We start from the raw sequence: 15,397 nt of genomic DNA, 5'->3' as shown, positions 1-15,397 counted from the left end.
AAACCAGAATTTATTTACCACTCAGTTTTCACCAGGGTGTCCAGATAACAGGAAAGATGCCAGGTCACACATGAGAGACCAATTAACTAACTGCTTTGATGATGCTGAAACTCCGGGGTGAAGCAAAGCGGGGTAGGACAAGGAAAGGCTACAAGGCATCCCCAGGTCAGGCGCGCTGATGGACACCGCAGCATTTCAGAAGGAGCCAGCAAAGGCGGGTCAATGGCAGAGGTGTCGGTGGAGCAGTGGCGGGTGCAAAGCCATGAGGAGCAGGCAGAGGCAGTGGGGAGGCCGGGTTGGACTCCCCACAGCCACCCACGTCAGTGGCCTGCCCCGGCTGAGGCGATGACGGCTCATACACAGCAGGAAAATGATTCCGAAGGAAAAGGTGGGATGGGAATACTGTGACGGCTAAAGATGCTGTGGGGGCTACGCCTGACGTATTCATTGTCATGGTGTGCAGAGAGGAGCGGAGAAGCTGGCCAGGGGGGTACCGCGGAGAGGCAGCGCAGGCTGGCATTTCACCAAAAGAAGGGAATTAGAGGAAATACAGAAAATACGACATGTAAATTATGCATATATGTCTGCCTGTGTGGGTTTTTATACGCATATACATGCATGTACTATTTACAAAACACTAAAATGGGAAACTGGGAATTGCTATCCAGTTTGTCCCATGGGACAAGAGGAAGAAGAGAACGGCAGGTTGAATGACATTCAGTGTAAAAAAGGGAAGGAAATAGCTCCTTCTCTTCGGAGGGCTGTGGTGTGCCCTCGAGCCAGGTGACAGAGGGGTCTCAAACAGACTGAACACTCACCTGCACACAGAGCCCGCTCAGGCTCAGAAATAGTCACTGCCCACGTGTTTTGCCCGAGGGCACAACTTCTGGGTCCAGGTGAAGCGCTAATTAACAGGGGTTATTTCTTGGGGTGGCTCACTGGTACCCCTGCTCTGAAAGGTCCAAAGCAGCTGGGACCGGCCAGCCTGGGGAGTGGGCAGGGGGATGGGAGCACCAAGCTGCTGCTCTCTGCCCTCAAGGGATGCTCAGGCATGGCTTCAAACTGCTTCGGTCCCTGCAGTGCTGGGGCAGCTGGACACCCCTTGGGATGTGCCGTACAATCTACTGCCCGATTTCCTACAGCCCTTCACACCTCCCTGCAGCTGCCCCCACGCCACCTCTTTCCCCCAGACCCGGCTTCACAGTCCTGCCCCAGTCCCTCCAGCTCTCCCGCAGCACTCCCAGTCTCCTCCTACCTCCACAAGCGCTGGCTGAGCAGGAGTGGCTGGTGCTCCAGGTGCCTGGGTGCCTCTCCAGCAGGACCAGCAGCAACCACAGAGCAGGCATCGCTCCATCCCTTGCAAGGGCACTGGCCCTGCTCCTCCACCTTCTGCCCAGCTTGAGCAAGCGGGACTGCTGGCCAGGCTGGGATGAAAAGTGGATGGAAGTCCCATGCACGTTAGGGAAGGGTCAGCAGAGGTGGGCAGACGTCACAAACCTTCATCCCTGCAGGGAGGGAGGCAGGGTGTGTCAGCAGGCACTCCTGACACCCCCCGCAATGGAAGGTGAGGTACCAAGACTGCACCCCCCTCTAGTCAAAGAGACGGCATCAGGCACGCTGTCCTCCTCCCACTCCCAACTCACTGGCTCAAAAACCACGAGGGCTTGGAAAAAAGTTGGACCACTCTGATTTGCCCTCTGTGTCTGGAGATGTGAGCCACATTTCTACAGCCGTTGGGGCAAAAGGTGGATGTGTAGAGGGCCAGGACCTTGCCAATGACACGTGGAGGGGAGGGCTGCATTGCAATCTCGAGTCTTATGGTCAGTGCCTTCACCCCCTCTGTCCTCATCCCCGGGGAACACTTCAGTGAGGCGTCCACCTCCTTCAACACCGAAGGCGGTCATCCACAAGGAAGAAACTCACAGGGAATCAAGCTTCATTTCTTCCCGTGCTCATGAAATGCCTTTTTAAAATCAAGCGCACAAGCCCACGATGCCAGGACCTGGGGCTCCAAGTTACGCTTGAGATGGGGTGATCCAGGGGAGGAAGCTGTGGGCGTTAGGAGCAGGCTTCAAGTGCAATCCCTTTTGTGCCCGGCCTGACGACACAGTTTTTGACCAGCACAGGAGTTGAGGAAAGAAAAGGCTGGGGGTGGGGGTCGGGGGTGGGTGGGTGGAGTGGGTGGGTGTCATATCTCCATGTATAAAAAACACCCAGCAGGGGAACAAAGTTGCAGGAGCCAGGCTCTTCTCAGCAGCGCCCGCACCCAGACACGGAAAGTTCCACTGCAACAGAAGAAAACTGCTTCTTCACTCTTGAGGATGGCTGAATGTTGGAACTGGTTGCCCAAAGAGGCCATGGAGCTTCCATCTGTGGAGACACCCCAGTCCCAGCTGGACACAGTCCCAGGCAACTGGCTACAGGTGACCTTGCTTTGAGCAGGGCTTGGGCAAGGCAGCCTCTGGAGATGCCTCCAGCCTCTGGAGATGCCTCCAGCCTCAGGGACCCTGTGGCTCTGAGCTGCACCCTGCTGCAGAGGACACCCGTAAGATGCAGTGCAAGAGCATGGCACTGGCAGCGACCTGGCCTCCAGAGGGACTGAGGAGCTACCACCTTTCCAAGAGGCAGCAAGTTTCTCACCATGCTGGGTGAGTGACCGGCAACGGGAACAGGCACGTAGAGCTGGGCTGCTGCCAGCTTGTATGGTGCAAAAGGATTTTGTCACCAAACTGTGCGAGTGACGGGATCCAAAGGAGCGGCGCTGAGCCTGCAAGCAAAATATCCTCAGGTCCCACGTGAGAGGCTGGATTTGTCCCACTGGAGCTGACTGCCAGCTGCATGCAGGGAAGCAGACATTCCCTTGTCCTCGCCCGGGTCATGCTGTCACAAACTTTTGCCACCGAGCAGTGGTTTTCTGAGGCCATGCACACGCACACCACACTGAGCAGATCCTGAGACCACTGTGTGCCTTGTACTGGTGCTGCTGGAGGAACTGGCCAGGTGTTCAGACATCACTGCTGTGCATGGCACGCTGGCTCCAGCAACAAGAGGCACCAGCGGACTTGGCACATTCTCCTGGAGGAGCGACTCCACCACGTCCACCGGATGATCAGCAGGAAAAGGAAAAGGAAAAGGGAAAAGGGAAAAGGGAAAAGGGAAAAGGAAAAGGAAAAGGAAAAGGAAAACCCTTGCAGCCACTGCGCTGCAAGATTCGTGTGGAGATGTCATGCTGGAGAGCATATACTCCTGACACAAATCCTTACGTGATAAGACGTCAGCTCTAATGATAACCCAGATGAATAAAATCAAATAAACTTTCAAGCAATTACTAAAAAATAAAACGGATTCTGCTGGCATAATCTGACAACATACTGGCGGTGGGAGCAGACATGCATCACGATAAAGGAAAATCCTACTAGCAGAGTACAGTTTCATTAGATAAGCTGATACCTCATATAGCACTGATGATTCGTGCCAGAGAAAAGCACTGTAAGTTGCTGGCCTCGGAGTTTGCTATAAAATTCCCATTAAGATCAGACAGTTGTGCACTCCAGCTCTCTCCAGCCTTCTTGCTAAAGCTTCCAGCAGACAATGAAGACTCTGATTTCCCCGGGCAATGAGGAGGAGGAGGAGGCCCTGTAGCAGACAGACCTTTTGTTTTCCCAGCAGCACCGGGCGCAGTGAACCGCGGGCGCAGGGAACCACGCGAGCCAGCCAGGCTCTGCCCGCGGGCACGTCGCAGCTGCCAGCCGGGGCACAGGGCCTGCAGATCATCCTCCTCCTCCTCACACAAAAACCTGCCGCCGGGTGTGCTGCAAGCCATCCCCACCTCTTGCGTGGCGCAAGCTTGTGAAGCACCCTGCTGTGGAACCGCAGAAGGAATCCCAGGTAAATATACTGGGATGTTAAACTTCCATGCATGTGTTCTCTTTAGAGGTGTGACTGTACTTACTCCCAGGGACAACACGCCTGTTCTAGCCCACCTTCCTATATGAGCTCATGTCTTTTTTTGACTTCTCCACCCACCCACTCCTACAGCCAGCTGTGTTCATTTTGTGACCATAAAGCAGATACGGGTCAGGCTCCCAGCAAATTTCAATCTGGCTGTTAACAAGCAAAGTCTGTTTAGCGCTGGGAGAGGCTTTACTCCGCCTCTCTCTGGCCTTTGGAAGCTTCACAAAGTAGTCACGGCAGACTCTGAGGTGGAAATTATCATCCTACAACAGTACCCAATGCCTGTAGTGTCAGTTGTCAGCTAGAGGTGGCAATCCCTCTTCATCAGTGAAGCTTAGGCAACCAGCTCAGCCTAGACCCTTACTGGTGGGGTGCTCTGTATGGCTTCTTCAAGCAGCTGGACAAAGGGATCTTTGGGAGATGAATGCTGTATCTGGAGCAGCAAGCTGGGTGGATGGTTCCTCTCAGCTGGCACGTTCTCACTCTCGCTTCAGAGTAGGTATGCGCTGCTTAAGAGATGCAGGTTGGGTCCCAGCAGGGTGTATCATGGCTCCTCTGTGCCTCCTGGGCCAGCGGACAGAGAAGTACTTCAGTGATGCCTCAGGAGATAGAAGTGAAAGAGATCAGAGCTGAAAAAAATAAAATTCCTGATGAGGGATGAGGTTGGGTGACCACAGCAAAACAGAACCTGGGAGGACCCATCACCCTGTACGCGGTCTGGAAACCCAGCAGCTCCAAGCAAAAGTGGTATAGGTCATCACCAACCTCTTTAATGACCTTGGCACAAAGCCGTGGCTAAAAGCTGGTTGACGTAGTAGTTCCCACCCCACCTTGCTTACTGATCGGTGATGATATTAGACAGCGTTACACCTTATAGCATTACAGCAGTACTTCTCCTACAAAGGCATGAAGGTGTCACCATGCTGATGGACCCAGTTCGGTGTCACAGTTTGCGATATTTGGTATGGCCTCTCTGCCAGCTCTGGAGAAGACACCAGAAGGACAAGAAGACATGTCACCTTGATGTTGCAAGGAATCTGAAAAGAAAAAAAAAAAGTCAAAAGGAACCCAAATCAATGGATGCAAACATATATACACATATATGTGTATGGGTATGAACGCACACACGCTCCCACCCGAGCCTCCCCGAGCGCGCCTTTTCCCGGCGGGGCGGGCCGGGGGGCGGGGCGCCGGGCCGGGGGGCGGGGCGCGGGGCTCGGGGCGGGGCGCGGGGCGTGGTGTGGCGCGGCGGCCGCCCGGGGTCGCTGCGGCGGCGGCGGCGGCGGGCGGGCGCGCGGCGCGGCCATGGCGGTGTTCGTGACGCGGCGGATCCCGGCCGAGGGGCTGCGGGTCCTGTCGCAGGCCGGCGGGTGAGCGCGGGGCCGGGTGCGGGGCCGGGTGCGGGACAGGCGGCGGGGTGACGGGCCGCGCTCCCGCCGCAGGTGCCGCGTCCAGCAGTGGGACTCGGAGGAGCCGGTGCCGCGGGCGGAGCTGCTGGCCGGCGTGGCGGGGAAGCGCGGGCTGCTCTGCCTCCTCTCCGACCGCATCGACCGCGAGGTGCTGGAGGCCGCCGGTGGGTGCGGGCTGCGGCCCCGAACCCCCCCCAACACCAGCCCGTTCCCCCCCCCACCGTCCGCGGTCCCGCCGTCCCGGGGCGACGCTGGGCAGCCGCGTGCTGGTGGTATCTTGCAGGACCTGGCCTGAAAGTCATCAGCACCATGTCCGTGGGCTTTGACCACCTCTCCCTGGACGAAATCAAGAAGCGGTAACTAACCCTCCGGCGGGGGGTGGGGGCGGGGGGGCAGCGGGGAGGGGGGCGAAGCTCGGAGTTACTGATGGGGCGTTGGCACGGCCTGGACCTGCACCTCCCTCTTGCTAGGTTGGGGTTGGGGTCACCCCCGACCCGCCTGAGGTCACCCCCGACCCGCCTGAGGTCACCCCCGACCTGGCTGGTGTCGCAGGAGCCTTTGGATGCTAGGGAAGGGCTAGGCTGACCCAACCGCAATCGGGAAGAGTCTTGAGAAGGAGGAAGGGCTGAGGGGCCAAAACGGGGGTTCTTTTGCTCGTGGTGCTGCAGGTACCTAGAAGGAGGTACAGCTTCAGCAACCTGCCCAGAAACCTGTAGGTAGCACCTCGAGGCTGGCAGCGTTGCCCCCGAGACCTTCCTTGCCTTGCAGAGGGATCCGGGTGGGGTACACCCCCGACGTCCTGACCGATGCCACTGCAGAACTCTCCGTGGCTTTGCTTCTGGCTGCGTGCCGCCGGCTGCCGGAGGCAGCGGAGCAGGTAAAGAAGTGAGTATCAGCAGCTGCCAGCTGGAGCAAGGGCCTGGCTTCTGAGCCTCCCGGTTGAGAGCTGCAGGAGAAAGCATGCCACACCAGACAGGTGAAGGCCAGAGTTTCACCCGGCTTGCACCAAAACATCTTGCAGGCCCAGGCTGAGTCCCCTGCAGTTCTGTGACACTTTGGAGATGCGCTCCGTGGGGGCTGTGAGAGGTGCAGAACTCCCCCTCTCTGTGCTAGGTTAGCGGACCTGTGGCAGACAGCACCCAAAGCCACCACAGATCCCTCAAGGAGGACACACGTGGAAGGTCTGGCCATAGCTTCTAGGGCTGTGGTTAGTGGTGCCTAAAGTCGGCCCCAAGGTGGCTGCTGTGCGCCCAAGGTCCAAACAGGTTCCTGCAGGACACCACCGAGGTCACAAAACGGGAACCTGAGAGAATGTGGCTGGACAAGGCTATGAGCAGGCTCTCCCCTGCTGCTGTCTGACGTTTGTTTCCGTCTCACGCTCTCTGCCAGTGGTGGCTGGACAACGTGGAAGCCCTTATGGATGTGCGGCTATGGTCTGTCTGGTAGTACGGTGGGCATCATAGGTCTGGGGAGAATCGGTAAGTGCAGGTTGGGCTCAAGGTTCGTGTGTTGCTGTGGTGGCAGGGGGGGTGGGAGATTCCGCTGAGGCGGTGTCCCTGGCACTCACCTCTAAAATCCAGGAGAACAAGGGGAGATGTGTAGGGCCTCCTCTGAACAGCGATCTTGACTCACCAGGCCCAAACCTTAAAAGTTTAAAGCGTTCAGACATGTCTGCTACCTGAACGCTACAGCAAACTGGACATTGTCCTCTCGATTTTTAGTTAAACGAATGCCCTGAACGAAGTCCAAGGTGACGTGCCTGTCACCCGTTCCGTTGTGAACTTTGTCAGCCGATGGCTTGTGTCTTTCCTTCTTTCTTGCTCCTAGGACAGGCAGTTGCCCGCCGCCTAAAGCCGTTTGGGGTCAAGAAGTTCTTGTACGCTGGCACTTGTCCGAAATCAGAGTGCGCTGCGGAGTTTGCGGCTGAGTTTGGTAAGGAGGGCGGCAGAAGCGGGGGCGGCTGTCGGGCAGCGGCGGCAGGGCAGCGCGGAGCGCTGTGGCTGGGTTGGCTCCGGGGGAAGTGTCACCCCACCAGGGCTGGCCCGCTGCACAGGGAGGGGCGAGCAGGAGGTTCTGGGGGGCTCCCTGGTGTAGCTGGTGTGAACCACCGTGGTGGCAACAGGGGAGGGGATGGCAAATCGCAAACGTTCCCTGCGCAGCGTCGGGGAGGGGCACCTGCTGCCTTGAGCCGGGCAATTCCAGCCAGAAAGCTGGACACACCTGGCCGCGAACTGGCTGCCCACCGTAACTGTGGGTTGTGGCCGTTCCTGCTGCTTTTGCATTTCATCTTCCCCTTGTGTCCATCTGTGTGTGACCCCCAGTTTTATCCCCGCAAGGAAGTGGAATGGAACAGACAGGGAGGGGACAGTGGCAGCTGCCCCTGGGAGGAAGGGAAGGGTCTTGTGGACACACACCCCCATCCCCCACGCGAGATGGGTACCGAGACATCTGTCCTGCACGGAGGAGGGGACAGGCTGAGGCTGACCACAGTTCTTTACTGAGATGCTGGCTGCTGGAAACAAACGTCAACTCTAACCTCCTGCTTTAACATTCATGTTAAATTGATGTCCGGCCAAGCCTGGGAATGTCTCTTAGCTGCGGAATGGGACTTTTCCATGGCCCTGTTAAAGAGTCCCAAAACTTGCATCAAGTGCTAATTTTCACTCCAAAGCCAGTGCATTTCCAGTTGGTACTTTTTTGCATGAAATTATTGGCAGAACTTGTCTGTCTCCTTGCACTTTTCCTCTTGCCTCCAGGAGTGAAAGAGAGATTTAATGCTGGTGCAAACTGCTGCTGCCATATTTTGCTGTCTAAACATGAAATACATACCAGAGCCTCCTTCGGGCCAGACGGCTGAAGCATCACTCGTTTCCCCTTTGGCTCAATTTTAAATCAAAAGTGAAACAAAACACTGCAGTGCTATCTGCAGGAATGTGCATGGTTTCTCATGTTTTCTGGTCTTTGCGTCTCCCAGTCTGTGGAGGATGGTCAGCCAGGTCTCTTCAGAGCAGCACTTGCTTTCTGGTGAACCTTATGGACAAGAGGGTTGCTGAAGTGGGTTGGTGACATACCCAAGCAGAGCTGTGACCTCTTGTTTCTCCACTCAGTCCCACTCACGAGGCTGGCCGAAGAGTCGGACTTTGTTGTGGTGACTTGTGCTTTGACTCCGGCCACCCAGGGAATGTGCAACAAGGACTTTTTCGGCAGAATGAAGAAGACCTCTGTGTTCATCAACACGAGCAGGTAATTGCAACCTAGCTGCTGCACGGGGGGTGACTGCCACGCTGCCGACAGCTGTGGTTGCAGGGGAGAACTGGTAGGCTCTGAGGTGCGCTCCCGCTGGGACTCCAGACAGCCTGTACAGCCTTCATGGCTGCAGCTGCCGGAACCGTTTGTCCAGCACGTTGTCCATCCAGCCCAAGGTCTCTTGGGATCAAGGCAAAGGCATGGGAAGTTATTCAGGGGGCTGCAGCCTCTGTCTCCTCCCCAGGGCCCCATGTCCCACCCCGGTGAGGTGGACGGGCGGTGACAGTTGGGTGATGTGGGGCTGAGGGCTTGTGCAAGAGACAGATGCAACCGCCAGAAGCCTTGCATTTGAGGTGGAGGCAGCTGCAACAGGACTCCTTGGTGGGGTCTGGCAGTAGGCTCCCGTTCCCGTTGCCTCCCACCGTGGCTGCCCTGGGGTCATCCTGTGCTCCAGCACCCAGCTCTTCTCCCTGCTGGTGGGCAGCCTGGAGCAGGAGCAGCTCATTGCAGTGGGAGGTTCAGGTGCATCCCAGAGAGGGTCTGACCTCTGCTCAGGCCGCCCTGGGGACCTGGGGGCCGGTGCCCAGGCTGTCTTACGTGACCCAAACCCTGGCCACGCACTCCTGGGAGTCCACGGGACCCCTCAGCAGCAGCTTGGGCCTCCCTCTCTGTTTTCCAGGGGGGCCGTGGTGAACCAGGATGACCTGTACGATGCGCTGGCCCACGGGCAGATTGCAGCAGCAGGCCTGGATGTCACGACACCGGAGCCACTGCCCACTGACCACCCCCTGCTCTCCCTCAAGAACTGTGGTAAGTGGGCAGCAAGGCCCCCAGTGTGCTCCAGCAGCCTGTGCTTGGGGTGCCTTGGGTGCCCACGGCTGGGGACCCACTAGCTGGTGTGACGAGGATTCTCTGTCCCCGTTAGCCTGCCAGTGCAAGCATACGCTAAAATGCAGAAGGACAGAAAGGTCAAGTGTATTTGAGCAGACTGTGCCCACTGTACAGTGCAGGGAGCTGCCAGAGGGGAAGATCTCACCAATGTGATGTCAAACTAGTACGGGAAGTATTATAATTCTCCAGAAAGCAGTTGAGATCAGCTCGTTTTTTAGCACCTTCCTGATGGATCTCCATTCAGGGGGCCGAGGCATGGGGTGAAATTCCTGAAGGGGTCTGATACCAGCAGGTGCCTGAATGGGAAAGCAAATGCCTGCTGGTGGCCTGCCAAGTTCTGTTATTCTGTAAACTCCTGGGCATATACTCGGTTAGAAAAGCTTCCCATGCAGCTAAACAGCTGGGTGCTGAATCTACCTAGAGGAACCTTGGCCTTCGGAGCGCTGCAGCCACTGCGGGGCTCGCCCGTTAGCCCACCCGCTGTGAGCCTGGTAGGGGATGAGCAAGGGTTTCTTTGCAGGTGGGCTAGCTGCATCCCCTGGACAGCCCAAGGCAACATTCACAACAAGGCATCAGGCCGCTGGGAAGGTGCTGGTCCCAGGACTAGTGCGTGTCTTCTCCAGAGGAGGTTAGGTCGGAGGAGAAAGGCTGGTTAGGAAGGGGCTTGCTCAGCCGCTCTTGTGCTTCAGCATCGCCAAACCGCTGGAGGCAGGAGCACCTTCAGCCAGGGGCCAGTAGCTGATCGCCGCTTGATTCACCAGTGCTTTCCCGAGACCTTGCTGAGAGCTGCTGTGTGGGGCAGGATGATATTTTGGGGCAGGACGATATTTTAGCGCAGGACGTTGGCAAAACCCTCAGTCTTAGTTCCTGGGATCCTCGTTGGTGAAGGGTGAAGGGGCTGTGCTGGGGGCTGCTTCTCATGGCCTTGCCACGTACCAGCACAGTTCCATCCTCACAGGCATCACAGGCTGGCCAGCAGCCTGGGACAAGTTAGGGATAGCTCCTGGTGTGTTCACTGCCTTCCCTGGTGTGGCCTTCAGTGAGCATCTTGGCCTGTCCCCTGTAAAGCCGGAGCAGGAGCTTTCCTCCTCCACAGGCTCGCAGGTATCCCTTGAGGCAGAAAAAAAAAAAGACAGAAATGCAACACCGAGCAGGCAGTGCTTTCTAGTTAGAAAGTAACCATCTTGTGATTGTCTGCTGCCCCCTCACTGGTGCAGGGGCAGGGTGCCTGTTCCTACCTGGGTGCTGGGCTGTGCTGGGGTGGCCAGCCCTGCTGAGAGCTGATGGCACCAGGTGGGCCAGGGCAGCTCCCTCTTGCACGATCGAGTGCCTTGGCTGCTCAAGCTGCCCCCAAAGCGTGCGAGCCAGCGCGTGCATCTTCACTTGCACGGGCAAAGTACTGGAGTGGCTGTGCAGGATGTTCTCTCTCCAGGAAGGAGGGTTTTGGAGTAGGAAAAGGCTGTTTCAAAAAAAAAAAAACAAAACAAAAAACAAACCATAAAGGCACGCATGACGATTGGGGATGGCCTGTGACCAAGCGTTCGTTTCTGAAAAACAGGTTCATAGCTGTTGCTCTGATTATCTTTTTGCTAAAGAATATTTTTTATTTGTTTGCTTTGGTCCCCATAGTAGACAGTGTGAGAAACTATAAAAGCAGAGACTTTCTGGAAATACTTACAGAGCTTCTGAGATCTTAGGAATATCACCAAGCAAGGGAAAAGCAAATACATACGTATTCACGGAAATGAGGCTTTGATAATTCTGAAACTATTCGCAGCTTTCACCCAAACCTGCCAGATAGTTTCAGCAGCTGGAGGAGCACGGAACCCAGGCTGGTGGCCTCACAGTCCTTCTTGGGAAGGCCTTCTCTCCCCGGGGCAGCAGCCTGTCAGGTTTCTGCATTGTCGGTAGATGCTCTCTGTTAGAAAACAACCAGGGACTGCAGTGCAAGTACCACCCGCTACTAATGTTATAATAATTTACAACTAAAGCAGCTTTGGCTTGGTCCTTTCTACTGCCCTGACCGTGCCACAGCATGCCAGCTCTGTTCAGCAAGGGCAGTTTGCCTCCACACGTGCCTCTCCCGTGCACCCAGGGGTCTGTAAACCACAATGTTTCACAACAGTATTCAGGTCCTTGCCCGCAGAGGTGCTGGTTCGTGCTCGTCCATGAGCAAAACCTCCTAAAGCTGTGTGGGAGTCAGGTGGCAGCGTGCAATTTTCAGTGCGTGCTTGTTGCAGGGATGGTATCTGACATCTACTGCCAACTCTCAGTCCGTGCGGGAAGGTAAGTACCAAGCCTGAACGCAGAAAGGAGGACCCACTCTCGGCTGACTGTTTTTTTGCCTGAAGGACTTAAAAAATAGCTTAGTCAGCCGTTTATCAGATGTCTTTTCCAGTCCTCAGTGGCTGATGATTTTCTTTCAGGCTCTATGGCCGATGTAATCCCGGTGTAGCTGTGGGGGGCACAGGATGCAGGTTGCCCCCCATGGGAAGACCCCTGTAAGAGGTCAGCAAAGGTAAGAAATGAGCAAGGAACTCCCTGTCCCCTGCAGTGATTCTGCCGCACATCGGGAGTGCCACGTATGCCACGAGAAGCACCATGGCAGTGCTGGCAGCCAACAACCTGCTGGCCGGGCTGCGAGGGGAGCCCATGCCCCACGAGCTGCTGCTGTGACAGCCAGAGCCCCGCTCCCTCAGAGCAGCAGGACTTGGCGTTCCCTTCCCTGGAGAAGCCTCGTGGACCAGTCCTGTGCCTCCTCGCCTCTGCAGCAGCATGCCAGTGGTGCCTGCGGTGAGGGAACCGCGCTGTAGCCATTAAAGAGAAGCAGTGACCGCGTTGTGCTCATTTCATTTGATAACAGGGTGCGGGGCAGAGCGCACAGCGCTGCGGGGTCTGCGGGTCCATCCATCAAGGTGATGGATGGGGTTTGGCCCCAGCTCGGAAAAATGCTCTCCAGCTCCAGGAAGGGCAGAGAGGCAGGTCTCGGCACAGCCCACGGCCGAGGATGTCTTGCTGAATTGGTGCCAAGGTGTGATGCTTCTGTTCCACAGGTGTCTAAAGAAAAGCAAAAAAGCTTGCGTGCCCCCCCCCCCCAGCATCGCCAGCTCTGTCTTTTGTATCTCTTAACTAATTCTGGGCATGGCTCCGAAGGGAATTGCAAACTGCAATTCATGCTGGGAGGTTCTGCAGCCCCACACTGGTTCCCCCCCTCCCCAGTTCATTTTTTTTCCCCAGACACGTGTTAGTGCAAAGGAAAAGCTGAGCGGGGTGCCAAGCCTCTAGCTGCCAGGAGAGGCCTGGCTGGGCACATCTGAGCCCATTTCAGGGGCTTTTGAGGGTTCTGTCCCTCCTGCAACAATTGTGCCGCTTCTGTAAATGGGGGTTGGAACCCATCTCTCGCTGGTAGTCCTCCCCAGCAAGCTTCTGCTCCAGCTGGTGAAACAACTGGTGAGGCGTGCCCCTTGGATTGCACCTGCACGCTCTTTACCATGTCCTGTTTGAGGGATGCGTGCTCCGATGATGTTTCCTTAAGGAAAAGATAGGTGGCTGTGACATTGCATTGCAGCAGCAGGAGAAATGTTAACACATTGAAATCTGGTCAGAAATCCTGCTTTCAACACGTGTGTGTTGAGTGTGATCCCCCAGCATCTTCCTGCTGCAAGGGTGGAAAGGGTCAAGGAAGTTTTCCAGTTTTGTACGGGGCGTGCCCATAAGCTGTCTGCAGCAGGATAAAAGGCAAGGATTTGACGTATAGGATTGTTGCATTTGGAAATCAACACCGAAGTGGGTTAAACAAGCAGTCACGTTACTTTGCTGGAGTTCTACCAGAGGCTTGTCGTGCGCCCAGTCTTTGCAGTGACAGCGCTGCCACAGCTGGACACAGCTGCAAATTGTGAACTTGTGTTCCCATGTGTGATGAGGGAGTCCGTTAAATTGAACTTCTCACATTCTACCTCTGTAGAGTGGTCGGGGAGCCTTGGCAAGGGCAGTCTGCTCGGGCTGGTGTGGGGGGATGAGACCTGGGTCTGGTCCATCCCTGCCTGGCGGTGGTGAAGCTGCTTGGAGGCAAATGTTGACCTCACCGTGGTCCCATCCCTTTGCGCCCTCCTGGCACCTACGGCCACAGGACAGAGGGGACAGCCCTGCTGATCACGGTCACGGCCGCTCCGGCCAGCTCCGTGGGTGCCCTCACTGCATGGTGTGGAGATGGCTCTCACCCATTTCAGACCAGTCTCCTCCCAGCTCCATGTGCTCCCAGTCATGCTGGGGAACAAGGTGAAAAGCGGACCTTGACTCGAGTCCCCTTTGAGCTGTACTCTCGGTCAGGCCCCCTCCTCTCCCAGCCTCATTGCTCTTCTTCTGCTCAGGTTTCAACATTCAGAGCAGCGTATGAAACCGGGACAGTCTTGTTTCCGAGGCTGCAAGAGGCGTGGAGAGGAGGAGGAGGTGAGTGAACATTTCAGTTCACTTGATCCCAGGGGAGCTCCATCCCCCAGACACAAAACACAAGGCGTGCCCAGTGTGTTCAGCCAGGGCAGGTGCGGAAGGTGCGGAGCAGCGATGAGCTCTGCTGGCAGCAGAGCACCTGCACCAGCCACCCAGCTGCTGCCAGGTCATCTCCACCCTATGTTTCCTCCAGAGGCAAGACTGGACCAGTTCGGTTGGCCTCACGGGCACGGGAACCACAGCGCAACATGTAAGCGTAACCCAGGAGCTCGTGGCTTTGGAGGAGCCGCCTTCGGTCAGGATTAAACATGACTAGAGACGGTGCCTTGCAGCTTGAAGCAAGGTTGAAAAGCTGTCCCTCATCCCCGGGCAAAGAACTGGGATTTCTGCTTGGTGCGTGGGATGGATGAGCATGGGATGGATGAGCATGGGCACCCTGCTTCCAAGCCATGTGGGCTCCAGCGCGATCTCCAGACCAGCCCCCTCTCTCATCCCCCCAGCTCTGCTTCTCTGTAGGCATTGGCTTGGCTGTTGCATTGGATTTTGGTTTAGCGGAGTGGTAACAGCAACGCACCGCAACGGCAGGGCAAACACAGTACCGCGATTCCAATACACGGTGGGATCGCAGCAGCAAAGTGATGACCACCACCAGTCTCTGGATGCTCCACTGTCACCGTGCTGGGCAAGCACGTGGCCTGGAGCCAGCTCAAGGCTGTTGCTCTCTTCTTGCTGTTTAGTGCTTGTGCTGGGCTGAGCCAGGTGAACCTCCCTGTGGTGGCCAGGCTCATGCAGGAGGACACCCGGGCTCCTTCTGTGGTGGCCAGGGTGAATGGTGGCACAAGTGGCTGATCCACCCAGCTGAGAGGTGTGTTTGTACAGCAAGGGCTGCTCAGCTGTGGCCACCCGTGCCCTCTCCTCTGCACCTTCTCCTTTGCAGGCGTTTGCCAACGTGCCTTTGCACCGTGGAAGGGGAGGTGCGGGCTCGGTGTTGTCCCCACTCGTGCCCCCCCATTCCCAGAACCAAGTGATTCTGCAGCCAGGCAAATGCCTCTGGGCTAAACATACGTCCCGGCTGAGGTTTACCAAGTCTCAGCAAACGTCAGCCTTCAGCAGTAAACCGGGGTGAAGCTCAGCCACCGGACCATGACCCAGCCTCCCCACCAGCCATCCCCGCTGTGTCTGTCCTGGGAGCAGCTGCCCTGACAGCATAGCATCGGTCTCACCGACCCAGCCACCTCTCCGTGTCCAGCAGAGCGAAGGTCTGAGCACCAGAGACAGCCCACTCCTCCCCACCAGCCGGCTGCCTCCTTTTTTATAGCTACTGAAGATGCCAGATGGGATCTTCAGCTGGTACAGACCATGGTGCCTACCTGCTGTGGCTCTGCCTGGCCATGCCACACGCCCAGGGAGGAAAGACCCTTCCTCCTATGGTCTGAAGGCCCCCAGCA

At 56.7% G+C, this 15,397-nt stretch overlaps 1 protein-coding gene across 3 annotated transcripts; it reads left to right on the top strand.

The window, feature by feature from the left end:
- Nucleotides 1-5,207: 5,207 nt before the first annotated feature.
- Nucleotides 5,208-12,333, top strand: LOC121081373 (glyoxylate reductase/hydroxypyruvate reductase-like). Of its 3 annotated transcripts, XM_040580355.1 has the most exons (10): nucleotides 5,208-5,324; nucleotides 5,397-5,527; nucleotides 5,647-5,719; nucleotides 6,132-6,248; nucleotides 6,753-6,841; nucleotides 7,191-7,295; nucleotides 8,471-8,606; nucleotides 9,289-9,419; nucleotides 11,741-11,786; nucleotides 11,927-12,041. In XM_040580355.1, exons 1-10 carry the CDS (start codon nucleotides 5,260-5,262, stop codon nucleotides 12,003-12,005), a joined length of 972 nt encoding a protein of 323 aa, XP_040436289.1. In that variant the 5' UTR covers nucleotides 5,208-5,259; the 3' UTR covers nucleotides 12,006-12,041. The 3 variants fall into 3 exon arrangements, with proteins under 3 accessions (XP_040436289.1, XP_040436290.1, XP_040436291.1); XM_040580356.1 differs by lacking the exons at nucleotides 11,741-11,786; nucleotides 11,927-12,041 and adding an exon at nucleotides 12,055-12,333; XM_040580357.1 differs by lacking the exon at nucleotides 11,741-11,786 and having other exon boundaries at nucleotides 11,927-12,043.
- Nucleotides 12,334-15,397: the final 3,064 nt, after the last annotated feature.

This window comes from Falco naumanni, chromosome Z (genome assembly GCF_017639655.2).
Source record: "Falco naumanni isolate bFalNau1 chromosome Z, bFalNau1.pat, whole genome shotgun sequence".
NCBI lineage: Eukaryota > Metazoa > Chordata > Aves > Falconiformes > Falconidae > Falco > Falco naumanni.
The sequence above is the reverse complement of the archived record's forward strand: the minus strand, read 5'-3'. Positions and strand labels throughout refer to the sequence as shown.

Bases quoted from the DNA above. Each gene is read 5' to 3' on its own strand.
- LOC121081373 (XM_040580355.1), top strand. From the start codon at position 5,260: ATGGCGGTGTTCGTGACGCGGCGGATCCCGGCCGAGGGGCTGCGGGTC. The intron at 5,528-5,646 runs GTGGGTGCGGGC...GGTATCTTGCAG, and splicing joins CGAGGTGCTGGAGGCCGCCG to GACCTGGCCTGAAAGTCATC. The intron at 7,296-8,470 runs GTAAGGAGGGCG...TTCTCCACTCAG, and splicing joins GGAGTTTGCGGCTGAGTTTG to TCCCACTCACGAGGCTGGCC.